This window comes from Pristiophorus japonicus, chromosome 1, assembly GCF_044704955.1.
Source record: "Pristiophorus japonicus isolate sPriJap1 chromosome 1, sPriJap1.hap1, whole genome shotgun sequence".
Taxonomy (NCBI): Eukaryota; Metazoa; Chordata; class Chondrichthyes; family Pristiophoridae; genus Pristiophorus; species Pristiophorus japonicus.
In genome coordinates, this window is record NC_091977.1 from 542,444,305 (window position 1) to 542,459,134 (window position 14,830).

General features: G+C 51.5%; 2 protein-coding genes across 2 annotated transcripts in view; one reads left to right on the forward strand and one right to left on the reverse strand.

Annotated features, from left to right (window-relative positions):
* ankrd29 (ankyrin repeat domain 29) overlaps positions 1-14,830 on the forward strand; it is a 1,085,233-nt gene that overhangs the window by 877,057 nt on the left and 193,346 nt on the right. The window lies entirely within an intron of this gene.
* LOC139278199 (actin-42A-like) lies at positions 6,721-11,270 on the reverse strand. The gene is made up of 3 exons (XM_070896850.1): positions 11,226-11,270; positions 10,963-11,112; positions 6,721-8,515 (listed from the first exon to the last, which is right to left on the reverse strand). Exons 2-3 carry the CDS (start codon positions 11,086-11,088, stop codon positions 7,511-7,513), a joined length of 1,131 nt encoding a protein of 376 aa, XP_070752951.1. The 5' UTR covers positions 11,089-11,112; positions 11,226-11,270; the 3' UTR covers positions 6,721-7,510.

The following is a 14,830-nucleotide window of genomic DNA, read 5'->3' on the forward strand; positions in this document are numbered from 1 at the left end:
GAAGATGGCGGTGGCTCAGGAAATGAGTGTGGGCACAGGGGACCAGACAGCTGGTTGGGAAAGACTAAGTAACGACACGTACCGGATGGTCACGGGTTCTCAGGGAGCGGTGAATGTGTGTTGGGATAAGTGGTGGGAATCCGAGGAAGGGATTTATATTATATGTGTATGTGGGGGTCGGAAAAGATCTGCCCAACGGGTGTGTCGATCGCGTTTAGCCGGCGATGGCAAGATGCCAGGGGTGGGATCGGTTGGGATCAGAGTGTGGACTCCTGTCTGATCCCAAATCCCCCGAACACCATCAACGCCACGAAAGCTCATCTCATACACCAGGAAGCCCCCGCCCCGAGCCCCGATGGTACAGACAGCTGGAGATAGGTGTCCCACCAACACCAGGGGTCCAGGGAATGGGTTGGTGTTAATCCCTACTCACAGTTTTGTTTCAGAACGTGCACCACTCTGTGGCATCCGTGATCGTGAACCTGACTGAAGTCCACCTGCCTGTGTGATGCCCGAAGACGGAGAAGCTTTATGAAGCTCTGTTAAAAGTGTTGTTTCAGGAATTTTATGAACTGGACTATGGAAATATAGATAAAGAACAGCTTTATGGTCTGAATGTTGGGAATAGTGTGGGGTCCGGGCGGCAGAGATGATGGACCTGGAACGATGTGGCCACAGCGTTCAGTACAAGAACGGGTATTGTTAATGTATGGATAGCGTACAACTCCAAATACAGATCACTGGGTTAAAGAACCAACTGCGTAAGATTCTAGGGGCAGAGAACACAGTGGTGGGTTCAGAGCTTCATGACGACCAGGCAATGACCATTCATTTAAAGGAGGTTATTGCGGAGCTGGAGAGGCACGCTAAAACTGTTAATGATTTGATACGGGAGGACAGGAACGCCTCGGAGCAGGTTGCCCGGAATGAGGTGTGCGTGTTGTATGGAGCATGGTTGCTGGGTGAGGGTTGCAGTAACCTGGAGAACCTGAGGCAAGGTCACGTCCTTTCATGGACAAGCAACAAGCATCTCACCGCGCTGCACCAGTAGAGCAATTCATTCAGCCCGTGCCAGCATTGTTTAGCCTCTGAGGCCTACACTGTCCCTGTAGATTGCGGGCGGTCCAACCATACAGTGATGGGAATTGTAGTGAGGATGCTGGTAATGGGCGGGTCACCCCAGCCAGCACCGGTATACAGGGTTGAGAATATCGGGGTCATTTGTGGAGGACTGCATGTTCGTTTTAAAGCGGTCCCGCCGTTTGTCATAAAGTGGGAGCATGCTATGACAGGCACTGACCTCTCCGGATGTCAGAGCCGGGGTGCACACGTAATACTGTGCCCCCAGCACTTGAATGGTTTTGCCCGATCAGAATGCGGGTTTGCTTCTGCAGGCGCGGAACCTATCAATTGCACCGTGGAAGTGATGGCAGCAGATCATGTCCCTCCACAGGTAGCATACGTGGGCAGTGGGACACACTGTGTCACCACAAGTGCGCTCCACTACCGGTACAGCCAGGACATGTGGTGTCCGGTGAACGACAGCAGTTTCTGTTTCAAACCCAAGGCTGAGGTTCGAGTGGCACCAGAGCAAATTACTCCCATCCCCGAACCCTCGGCCATTCACCTCACCGTGAACGCCACCTTCACGCATCTCCTGGACTATGTGGAGCATTTCGGCTACCCAATCCCTTTTCCGCCGGAACACCTCACTGAGTTAATAAAGGCCGTCGAGCTCTCCCAGAAACATTTTTACTTTTCAGAGCAAAAGACAGTAGGACTGGGGGAGGAGATCAAGGGGATTGCCTCGCCAGCGTGGTGGGATATCGGCCTGAGTGTAGAGATTCTTCCCTGGATCTGTGTCTGTTCCCATGCATTAGTTATCATACAATTGTTGCTTGTAGGCTACTCGTTGTACACCAGCTGCAGGCGATGGAGCCAGATGCTCCGAGCGCAGTGGCAAGGGGCGTTCGATCGACCCGGAGAGGTGTCATTGATGTATGTTGATGATGGCTTCTTCCTGCCAAAACTTGTGATGTTCTGTAAGCAAGTGTGTTATGTTCTGGTTAGAGTTTCACACTCTGTATTGTGCGATGTGCGCGGTGACTTTTTTGTAACGTCTCGTGGATTAGTCCAAGCGTTTGAATGTGTGAAGAAGCCATTTTCGCTGATGCCTTGACTCTGTAGAAGGGAATTGTGCCACGCAGTAAGGGGTACAGTTCTGGGGTTTTAAAACGGAGAATCAGTGAACAAGCTTCACTTGTGCGAGACTTTGACCTTTGCTCTCTCGTCGAGTTGCTTTACGGAAAAAGCATCAAACGGGGGACTGAAGAGATCGCAAAGTCTCTGTTTAAAGAATGTACTCAGTCCAGAATATTTATGGGTTTTTTTCTGAGGGTATTTTCCCTGTGATGGGATCACCCTGTGCAGATACGTGAAAAAGCTGGTTTGTTAAAACTCTACGGACCACATGGAGGTTGGCTGTGACAAAATGCACGATGTACGGATTCACCCGCCAGTCCCAGCAAAAGGAAGAGGGGCCATTGACAAAGGGGCTCAGGGAAAGAAACATAGAAACATAGAAAATAGGTGCAGGAGTAGGCCATTCGGCCCTTCAAGCCTGCACCACCATTCAACAAGATCATGGCTGATCATTCCCTCAGTACCCCTTTCCTGCTTTCTCTCCATACCCCTTGATCCCTTTAGCCGTAAGGGCCATATCTAACTGCCTTTTGAATATATCGAATGAACTGGCATCAACAACTTTCTGTGGTAGAGAATTCCACAGGTTCACCACTCTCTGGGTGAAGAAGTTTCTCCTCATCTCGGTCCTAAATGGCTTACCCCTTATCCTTAGACTGTGTCCCCTGGTTCTGGACTTCCCCAACATCGGGAACATTCTTCCTGCATCTAACCTGTCCAATTCTGTCAGAATTTTATATATTTCTATGAGATCCCCTCTCATTCTTCTAAACTCCAGTGAATACAGGCCCAGTTGATCCAGTCTTTCTTCATATGTCAGTCCTGCCATCCCGGGAATCAGTCTGGTGAACCTTCGCTGCACTCCCTCAATAGCAAGAATGTCCTTCCTCAGATTAGGAGACCAAAACTGAACACAATATTCCAGGTGAGGCGTCACTAAGGCCCTGTACAACTGCAGTAAGACTTCCCTGCTCTTATACTCAAATCCTCTCGCTATGAAGGCCAACATGCCATTTGCTTTCTTCACCACCTGCTGTACCTGCATGCCAACCTTCAATGACTGATGTACCATGACACCCAGGTCTCGTTGCACCTCCCCTTTTCCTAATCTGTCACCATTTGGATAATATTCTGCCTTCCTGTTTTTGCCATCAAAGTGGATAACCTCACATTTATCCACATTATACTGCATCTGCCATGCATTTGCCCACTCACCTAACCTGTCCAAGTCACCCTGCAGCCTCTTAGCGTCCCCCTCACACCACCACCCAGTTTAGTGTCATCTGCAAACTTGGAGATATTACACTCAATTCCTTCATCCAAATCATTGATGTATATTGTAAATAGCTGAGGTCCCAACACAGAACCCTGCGACACTCCACTAGTCACTGCCTGCCATTCTGAAAACGACCCGTTTATTCGCACTCTCTGCTTCCTGTCTGCCAACCAGTTCTCTATCCACGTCAATATATTACCTCCAATACCATGTGCTTTAATTTTGCACACTAATCTCTTGTGTGGGACCTTGTCAAAGGCCTTTTGAAAGTCCAAATACACCACATCCACTGGTTCTCCCTTGTCCACTCTACTAGTTACATCCTCAAAAAATTCCAGAAGATTTGTCAAGCATGATTTGTCCCTTTCATAAATCCATGCTGACTTGGACCGATCCTGTCACTGCTCTCCAAATGCGCTGCTATTACATTTTAATAATTGATTCCAACATTTTCCCCACTACCGATGTCAGGCTAACCGGTCTATAATTACCCGTTTTCTCACTCACTCATTTTTTTAAAAGTAAGGTTACATTAGCTACCCTCCAGTCCGTAGGAACTGATCCGGAGTCTATAGAATGTTGGAAAATGACCACCAATTATTTCTAGGGCCACTTCCTTAAGTACTCTGGGATGCTGACTATCAGGCCCTGGGGATTTATCTGCCTTCAATCCCATCAATTTCCCCAACACAATTTCCTGACTAATAACGATTTCCTTCAGTTCCTCCTTCTCGCTAGACCTTCGGTCACCTAGTATTTCCAGAGGTTATTTATGTCTTACTTTGTGAAGACAGAACCAAAGTATTTGTTCACTTGGTCTCCCATTTCTTTGTTCCCCATTATAAATTCACTTGAATCCAACTGCAAGGGACCTATGTTTGTCTTCACTAATCTTTTTCCCTTCACATAGCTATAGATGCTTTTGCAGTCAGTTTTTATGTTCCCTGCAAGCTTCCTCTCATACTCTATTTTTCCCGAGGCACTCATTAACATGAAGCCAGTAACCAGATTAGAAAGCCACTCTAATGCAAAGGCACTTCTGACCTCCAGCTCAGAAGAGAAGCAGAAGAATGAATCCACTCGCCTAGCCAGCCGAAGAGGAGCCAGTTTTTTCCCAACACAAAGACCGAGTTATGTCCCAGACTCAGGGCCATTAGTCCAATCACGGAATACACATGGGTCTGATAATGGCCCATCACTCACTAAGCACCAAAGTGCTTCGAAACAATAGGATTTTAATGATGGGCAGGAAAGATAGAGGTAGCAAGACTCATAGGAACATAGAAAATAGATGCAGGAGTAGGCCATTCAGCCCTTCTAGCCTGCACCGCCATTCAATGAGTTCATGGCTGAACATGCAACTTCAGTACCCCATTCCTGCTTTCTCACCATACCCCTTGATCCCCCTAGTAGTAAGGACTACATCTAACTCCTTTTTGAATATATTTAGTGAATTGGCCTCAACAACTTCTGTGGTAGAGAATTCCACAGGTTCACCACTCTCTGGGTGAAGAAATTTCTCCTCGTCTCGGTCCTAAATGGCTTACCCCTTATCCTTAGACTGTGACCCCTGGTTCTGGACTTCCCCAACATTGGGAACATTCTTCCTGCATCTAACCTGTCTAAACCCATCAGAATTTTAATCATTTTTATAAAGATAGACTCTTTTCCACCATTCCCTGGCTCCCTCTCGCTCCATCAAGATTGACATAACAAGAAGTACCAGAGGAGGAAGCGGCTGAGATAGAGAACCGCTTACCGCTCACGGTACAGCCTCCAGGCAGTGACTTCCCACAGCTAAGCTGAGCGATCGAGGCGGACTGTGTGTGGTGGTGAGCATGGTCGCGAGTGTCCCAGGCCAGTAACCAGAGGTGGTCTGGGTGAGGTAAGGGCTGAGGGTTTTTGCTCAGAAGTGAAGCTTTTGCGGGGCTATTCTGTGGAGGAAGCTTAGTTTGGCTTAGCTAGGCAAAGAGGCTTATGCAACTGGGTAATTCGTTGCTAGGGGCAGAGTTAGAATCCACCATGGCAACAAGGGAATTACCGCATGTTACCGGTCCTGTTTTGTACTGTATGTATGTATGTTTGTTACCTGGGTCTTATTCTCCACAGAGACAGCGATTTTGTTTAGTAATGCATGTTTTAGCCAGTGTATGTTAGACCAAATAAATACAATTTTTCACCAAATCATTCCTGACCGTGACTTAGTCCATTTACACTCTGAATAATAATCCCTGGGTATAGAACTTCCATAAGGCGGGGTGATTTGAACGATCCGTCTAGTAATTGGGCTAGGATGAAAACCAATACATACTCGTTAACCTACATTGGCTCCCGGTTAAGCAACGCCTCGATTTCAAAATTCTCAACCTCATTTTCCACTCCCTCCACGGCCCTCGCACCTCCCTATCTCACATCTCCTCCACCCCCGCTGAGAGATCTCGGCACCCCGACTTCTGGCCTCTTGAGCATCCCTGAATTCAATCACCCCACCATTGGTGGCCGTGCCTTCAGTTGCCTGGGCCCCAAGCTCTGGAGCTCCCTCCCTCCCTCCCTCCCCACTTCAAGACACTCCAAGACCTCACTCTTTGGGCAAACTTTTGGTCACCTGTCTTGATTTCTCCCTATGCGGCTCACTGTCTAATTTGTGAAGCACCATCAGACATCTTAAATTAAAAGCACAATGTAAATGCAAGTGGTTGTTCCGTGTGAGCCCGATCCCTTTCCCCTTGATCAGCGTATCCGCTCTGTCCCTTCCAGTGTCAGCTTAGCTCAGATTGTACTTCGATCCCAGTGAGATTTCAGCATTTGAGCAACAAACCCAGGCTGATGCCCGAGAGGCAGTACCGAGGGAGTGCCGCACTGCCGGGCCCCTCTTGGGAGATGTTAAACAGAGGCCCTGTCTATCCAGGTGCAAAAGGCACTATCCTAAAGCTGGTGTCCTGAGCAATATTTATCTCAACTAACATTGCTGATCAGATTAACTAATCTCAATGTTTTTGTGCTGGTCTGGAATGCACTGCCTGAAAACAGTTCAGGAAGCAGATTCAATAGTAATTGGAAAATACTTGGGGTAAAAATAAATGTGCAGGTCGAAGAGGGAGTCTAATTGAATTGCTGTTGCAAACAGGCAGCACAGGCTCGATGGGTCCCAATGGCCTGGTGCTGTATGATTCTATGGGAAAGAAAATCATGCACTCAGCATTCAGTCATTCCATTGAAAGCAGTTATACACACACACGTGATTTTATTGTTCAAATACATTTTTATTAACTGTTGCAGAATGTTGGGCAGGTGGAAAATACAACACAAGATACTGACACCAAGGGGTTCCAGCAGAGGTTTGAAGCAAACAGCTCCCAGGAGAGAAGCCATCCCACCATTTCCCCATAAACCAGCACCATCCCTTTCAAAGCCCCGATCGCCCCTCACTGACTCCTGCCATCACTCCAGCAATGTCTCAGGAGGGACAGACATTCAATATGAAGCCTCACAAAAAGACAAATTTACTCAGGTACAATGAAGGTCCAACCAAGGCTCAGACTGGAAACCATCCAGGAATGTTGGACCTGCTCAAGGGGGAGGAGATGTTGGGAACACAAGGCCACAAACCCAGTGGGGGAGGGGGTTTGTAGAATTCAATATTCCCAAAATCAAACTTTGAACCCTTCACTTTCTCCAAGGCCCATTATTGTTCTGGATTACCAGGATGGGAGAGAGAGTGAACGAGATGGACATTTGGTCAATTTACAGTCTCGCAGGAAAGGGCTAAACCAAACCATTTCTCCCAGGTACCTCAGGCCTCAACAATTTTACAGCTCCAATAAAACATTAGGGTGGGTGAAGGGTTCCATCCCTTTAACTCTTCCTGTATCCAAGCCAACAGGCAGACCCTGAGAGAGTCGAGACTGATAATCTCAGTAACATGCAACGGCCCGAAACAAACTGAAAATGCAGAAAAGCCATCAGCCGGTCAGGCAGCATCTGTTGAGAATTTAAGAAAGGGGACATTTCAGGTATAAATTACACAGCACCTTAGAAGCACTTGCGGTGGACTATGGAGGGCCCAGATTCATCATATTCCTGCTTACTGATCCACATTTGCTGGAAGGTGGAGAGAGAAGCCAAGATGGATCCTCCGATCCACACTGAATACTTCCTCTCGGGCGGAGCAATGATCTTAATCTTCATTGTGCTCGGAGCCAAGGCTGTGATTTCCTTCTGCATCCGATCAGCAATACCGGGGTACATGGTGGTTCCACCAGACAAGACCGTGTTGGCGTACAGATCTTTCCTGATGTCTACATCACATTTCATGATGCTGTTGAAACAGGTCTCGTGGAGTCCACAAGCTTCCATCCCAATGAAGGAGAGTTGGAAGAGGGTTTCTGGGCATCTGAAACGCTCATTGCCGATGGTGATGACTTGGCCATCGGGGAGCTCGTAACTTTTCTCCAAGGATGAGGAAGAGCCAGCCGTCTGCATCTCAGATTCAAAATCTAGGGCCACATAGGCAAGTTTCTCCTTGATGTCACGCACGATCTCCCTCTCGGCTGTGGTTGTGAAGGAGTAACCACGTTCAGTGAGGATCTTCATCAAATAGTCAGTGAGATCCCGGCCAGCCAGGTCTAGACGCAGGATGGCATGAGGCAAGGCGTACCCTTCATAGATTGGCACGGTGTGGGATACACCATCACCAGAATCTAGCACAATGCCAGTTGTGCGACCAGAGGCGTACAAGGACAGCACAGCTTGAATGGCGACGTACATGGCCGGTGTGTTGAAGGTCTCAAACATGATCTGGGTCATCTTCTCACGGTTGGCTTTGGGGTTGAGGGGTGCCTCTGTGAGGAGAACAGGATGCTCCTCTGGGGCCACTCGCAGCTCATTGTAGAAGGTGTGATGCCAGATCTTCTCCATGTCATCCCAGTTGGTCACAATCCCATGTTCGATTGGGTACTTCAGGGTCAGAATCCCTCTCTTGCTCTGGGCTTCATCACCAACATAACTGTCTTTCTGACCCATTCCCACCATCACACCCTAGAACAGGGAATAAAACATGCCGCAGGAATTAGAGGAACCACTGAGAATTACAGAATAGCACAGCTCAGTATTATTCAATCTGACGCACTGCCCCATCAGGCAAATCCAAAACACTCGTTGCACACAAAGGTTTGCCCCCATGTAACCTCTGCTTCCCTGGCCAATGACCAAATCTGTGCTTTCGGGTCCTCGAGCCTTCAGTCAAATGTTGTTTTAAATTCTATAAACGCAGCGAGTTATTAAGAAATAGGAGCAGTAGGCGGCCATACGGCCCCTCGAGCCTGCTCCGCTAGTTAATACGATCATGGCTGATCCGATCATGGACTCAGCTCCACTTCCCTGCCCGCTCCCCATAACCCCTCGTCGTTTAAGAAACTGTCTATCTCCATCTTAAAATTTATTCAATGTCCCGGCTTCCACAGCTCTCTGAGGCAACAAATTCCACAGATTTACAACCCTCAGAGAAGAAACTCCTCATTTCAGTTTTAAATGGGCAGCCCCTTATTCTAAGACCATACCCCCTAGTTCTAGTCTCACCCATCAGTGGAAACATCCTCTCTGCATCCACCTTGTCAAGCCCCCTCAATCTTATACATTTCAATAAGATCACCTCTCATTCTACTCTCCAATGGGTAGAGGCCCAACCTACTCAATCTTTCCTCATAAGTCAACCCCCTCATCCCCAGAATCAACCGAGTGAACCGTCCCTGAACTGCCTCCAAAGCAAGATTGGTGATCAGGAACGATCTAACTGAAAGGGCTTTGGAAGCAGATTTAATAATAACTTTCAACAGGGAATTGGTTAATACTTGATGGGGATGACAATGTGAAAGTTTCCAGGGGAAGAGCAGGGTGAGGGGGATTAATGGAGTGACTCAAAGAGGCAGCACAGGCACAATGGGCCAAGTGGCCTCCTTCTGTGCCGTATCATTCTATGTGTTATATATATGTAGACTAGATATACTGTGTGCAGTCACTGTGTAGTTGCACAAGATGGAGACTTGTTACCTGATGTAACATCAATGAGGTTTACACTGTATATACTATGCTGGCACCACTAGAGGGTGCAACTGGTGGAGACTGGGGTTTCCTGTCCCTGTGGCAGGGGTTGTCCACCACAGGGTTCTATGGTGGGAGATTTGCATAGCTGTTCAGGGCCCAGTATAAAAGGCTGCCCACCACACTTGTGCCTCTCTGGAGTTACAAATAAAGGACCTAGGTCACTACAGTTTGAGTAGAACACATTGTGTCATGGAGTCATTTGTAAGTGCATTACAGACATAACACTATGATTCGATGATCAGGAGGATTCAAATTCTGCTCCCTCACGATGTGGATGGTACGCGCCCAGATCTGGGCGTTGGCTCGAATTCCATTGCAACAGGAACCGTGCAGCTCTTGGGTTGAGCTTACTGCGAGATCAGAGGGGGAGGGGAAGAGAGAAAATTCAGACCTTGGATGGTCTGATGGGTTAGAGTCCAGGCGATGAGACAATTAAACCATTCCCACACAACGCAAGAGGCACACTTATCCATTGGCATCGCTGGCAAGGTTAGCAACCGTTGCACATGAGTGGGACACGAGACAGGCCCCGGGGGGGGGGGGGGGGGGGGGAAAAGGAGATTCTCAGCAACTGACGTTCGATCCTTCACTTCTCCAATAAAGGGTTAGCATCTAAACATTGAAGGGGTGGGAGGGGGAGCGGGAGGGGTTCCAGGGCAGAAACCTGGAGGGCGAGGGACAGAGATGAATCAAATACCCTGGCCAACAGGCCGCTTAACTTGGAGCCAAGTCAGCTCTGGTGAAGCAGTCAGTCTTTGCAGTGCGAGCCTCGAGTGTCTTGGCAGTGGGACAATTTGGTTCTTGGGTCCTCACACAAACTTTAAACACCGTACTCTTGTGTTGCAGCAAGGTTCAATCAAACCCCATGCCACAGCAAGACCAGAATATCTCCCTGGAAACACAATCAGGGGGAGTCAGCCACTGCACTCGCGTCTTCCCCACCCCCCCGCATCAACCTCCCTCACCCAGCAACCCCCCTGCCCTCACCCCACCCCTCACACCAAACCACATACACAACCCCCCCCCCCCACCATCACAGCACTCCCTCCCACCCCAGTGAACCTGCTGAATCCTGACAGAAGGTACATCCAGACAGGAAAGCTCAATGCCAGCCCCTCAAAGCAAGCGGCCAACATAAAGCCTGCACGCAAATCGTGAGGGAAGGGGCTATTCCTGAACAAAATCTTTTCCCTCTCTCTCCCTACACTAAACTAGTACGCACACAACCAAAGACCCCCCCTCACACATAGAACCAAAGACCCCCTCACACACACACACACACACACACACACACACACACACAGCCAGAGGACCGAGGACCAAGGACCCCCCTCCCAGGACCAGATTGGAAGACCACCCAATGTCTCAGTTGAAAGACTCACCTGGTGTCGGGGCCGGCCCACGATGGAGGGGAACACAGCCCTGGGAGCATCGTCCCCAGCAAACCCAGCCTTGCACATCCCGGATCCATTGTCCACCACCAGAGCTGCAATTTCATCATCAGCCATGGTTTCAGAATCTGCAGGGAGTGACTGAAACACAGAAAGAGAAAGCCCCCATTAATATAGAGACACAAGGACACAGAGCCCAACCACACAACACATTGTAGACCAACCCTTCAGCAAGTTAAAGCCAGTCCCACTACCTTGTGACAGAGAATGTAACTCCAACTCCTGGTCCCAGACCCCACACAATACTTCCCCTCTCCCAACCCCCTTCACTTATAGAGCACTAGGCCCCACCCACATTCCCAGCACATGAGTCAGCCAACCAATCAGACACAGGGGGAGGGGCTAACACCAGCCACTGAGCTCAGGGGGTGGAACTCAGCCCAATCACAGGGAGAGAACCCAATCATTTCATTTATTGCCAACTTCTTGCCATTATCCAGACTTTCAAACATAAACATTTTTGTCCTTTTGTGAATTATTTCCAGGATGAATTAGTATTCGCCGTTGGGATTTGACCGTGTAATGGCCGAAATCTCCTCTCCCCAATTCCCCGTTAGATGGTGTCTCGGGCTCGGAACCGTTCCCCTCGATACAGGCACCTTCCTGCCTTGCACAGAGCACCAACAAGGAACAACTTGTATTTAAATAGTGCCTTTAATGTAGTTAAACCTCAACTGGCCCTTCACAGGAGCACCACACTGTCGGAGGGGCAGTACTGAGGGAGCACCGCACTGTCGGAGGGGCAGTACTGAGGGAGCACCGCACTGTCGGAGGGGCAGTACTGAGGGAGCTCCGCACTGTCAGAGGGGCAGTACTGAGGGAGCGCCGCACTGTCAGAGGGGCAGTATTGAGGGAGCACCGCACTGTCGGAGGGGCAGTACTGAGGGAGCTCCGCACTGTCAGAGGGGCAGTACTGAGGGAGCTCCGCACTGTCGGAGGGGCAGTACTGAGGGAGCGCCGCACTGTCGGAGGGGCAGTACTGAGGGAGCGCCGCACTGTCGGAGGGGCAGTACTGAGGGAGCGCCGCACTGTCGGAGGGGCAGTACTGAGGGAGCGCCGCACTGTCGGAGGGGCAGTACTGAGGGAGCGCCGCACTGTCGGAGGGGCAGTACTGAGGGAGCGCCGCACTGTCGGAGGGGCAGTACTGAGGGAGTGCCGCACTGTCGGAGAGGCAGTACTGAGGGAGCACCGCACTGTCGGAGGGGCAGTACTGAGGGAGTGCCGCACTGTCGGAGGGGCAGTACTGAGGGAGTGCCGCACTGTCGGAGGGGCTATCTATCGGTGTCCTGGGGCCAATATTTATTCCTCAATCAGCATCACTAAAACAGATGATTTGCTCAATATCACAGTGCTGTGTGTGGGAGCTTGCTGTGCGCAAAAATGGCGGCCGGGTTTCCCACATTACAACAGTGACTGCAGTTGAAAAAAAGTACTTTCTTGGCTGCAAAGCGCTTTGGGCGTGAAAGGCGCTATATAAATGCAAGTCTAGCTTTCCGCTGTGTGCCCCTCAGGGAGCGGAGGGGGGGAGTGGTGAGGTTTGCGGGGGGGGGGGCTGCATTGGTACAATGGGAAACACTGTGAGGGAAAGCGGACAGCACACAAAGGGTTGGTCCACACACTCTGCCGTCACTGGCTCTCACAAGGTGAAGCGTGATGCCCTTATTTGGTAATCTACCTGCCGAGATCTGTCCGCCACGCCCTGGTATTTAAAGTGACAGACTCATGGCAGCTTCTGAGCTGGCATTCCGCGGGATCCTGACCACCCCCCGGGGGAGTTCCCCACCTAGTGAGATCATGACAGCGATTATCAAACCGGTCAAGCGAATGCCTTCTCGCATGAGCGAACGCAACTGCTTCTTTTTGCATTCTTTCCTGGGAAGTGGGCGTGGCTGGCAAGGCTGGGCATTTATTGCCCGTAACAGCCGCGGCGGCCCCTTCCGCAGCTGGTGGTGAGCCGTCTTCTTCAGCCGCTGCAGTCCCGTGCTCGCGGCAGTTTGATGCGACTGAGTGTCTGGGTGCACCACCTCCGCGGGTGGGCAGGAGTCACACACGTTGCTGTGGGACTGGTGTCAGCATCGAAACTAATTCAACCCTTTGTGTAACTTCCGGGCACGACCCCCGGTCCTGCCTAATCAATGTGCCCCTCCGACAGTGCGGCGCTCCCTCAGTACTGCCCCTCCGACAGTGCGGCGCTCCCTCAGTACTGCCCCTCCGACAGTGCGGCGCTCCCTCAGTACTGCCCCTCCGACAGTGCGGCACTCCCTCAGTACTGCCCCTCCGACAGTGCGGCACTCCCTCAGTACTGCCCCTCCGACAGTGCGGCGCTCCCTCAGTACTGTCCCTCCGACAGTGCGGCACTCCCTCAGTACTGCCCCTCCGACAGTGCGGCTCTCCCTCAGTACTGCCTGTCCGACAGTGCGGCACTCCCTCAGTACTGCCCCTCCGACAGTGCGGCACTCCCTCAGTACTGCCCCTCCGACAGTGCGACGCTCCCTCAGTACTGCCCCTCGGACAGTGCGGCACTCCCTCAGTACTGCCCCTCCGACAGTGCGGCACTCCCTCAGTACTGCCCCTCCGACAGTGCGGCACTCCCTCAGTACTGCCCCTCCGACAGTGCGGCACTCCCTCAGTACTATCCCTCCGACAGTGCGGCACTCCCTCAGTACTGCCCCTCCGACAGTGCGGCGCTCCCTCAGTACTGCCCCTCCGACAGTGCGGCACTCCCTCAGTACTGCCTGTCCGACAGTGCGGCACTCCCTCAGTACTATCCCTCCGACAGTGCGGCACTCCCTCAGTACTGCCCCTCCGACAGTGCGGCGCTCCCTCAGTACTGCCCCTCCGACAGTGCGGCACTCCCTCAGTACTGCCCCTCCGACAGTGCAGCACTCCCTCAGTACTGCCCCTCCGACAGTGCAGCGCTCCCTCAGTACTGCCCCTCGGACAGTGCGGCACTCCCTCAGTACTGCCCCTCCGACAGTGCGGCACTCCCTCAGTACCGCCCCTCCGACAGTGCGGCACTCCCTCAGTACTGTCCCTCCGACAGTGCGGCACTCCCTCAGTACTGCCCCTCCGACAGTGCGGCGCTCCCTCAGTACTGCCCCTCCGACAGTGCGGCACTCCCTCAGTACTGCCTGTCCGACAGTGCGGCACTCCCTCAGTACTGCCCCTCGGACAGTGAGGCGCTCCCTCAGTACTGCCCCTCCGACAGTGCGGCACTCCCTCAGTACTGCCCCTCCGACAGTGCAGCGCTCCCTCAGTACTGCCCCTCGGACAGTGCGGCACTCCCTCAGTACTGCCCCTCCGACAGTGTGGCACTCCCTCAGTACCGCCCCTCTGACAGTGCGGCACTCCCTCAGTACTGCCCCTCCGACAGTGCAGCACTCCCTCAGTACTGCCCCTCGGACAGTGCGGCACTCCCTCAGTACTGCCCCTCCGACAGTGCGGCACTCCCTCAGTACTGCCCCTCCGACAGTACGGCGCTGCCTCAGTACTGCCCATCTGACGCATAAGATCATGGCTGATCCGATCATGGACTCAGTTCCACTTCCCTGCCCGCTCCCTCCATGATCGTATTAAATGGTGGAGCAGGCTCGAGGGGCCGTATGGCCTACTCCTGCTCCTATTTCTTATGGTCTTATGTTCCCACTGACCCCCTGGCTCCCTCCCTCAGGTGCTCTCTCCCTGGTTATCAGAGACTGCAGTGTTGGTGAGTGTATTGATCTTGGACGAACGTGCAAAGTAGTCCGTAGAATGCTGACACTGTATTTGTGAAGTCTAACCTGTGCCCCCTGGTTATTGA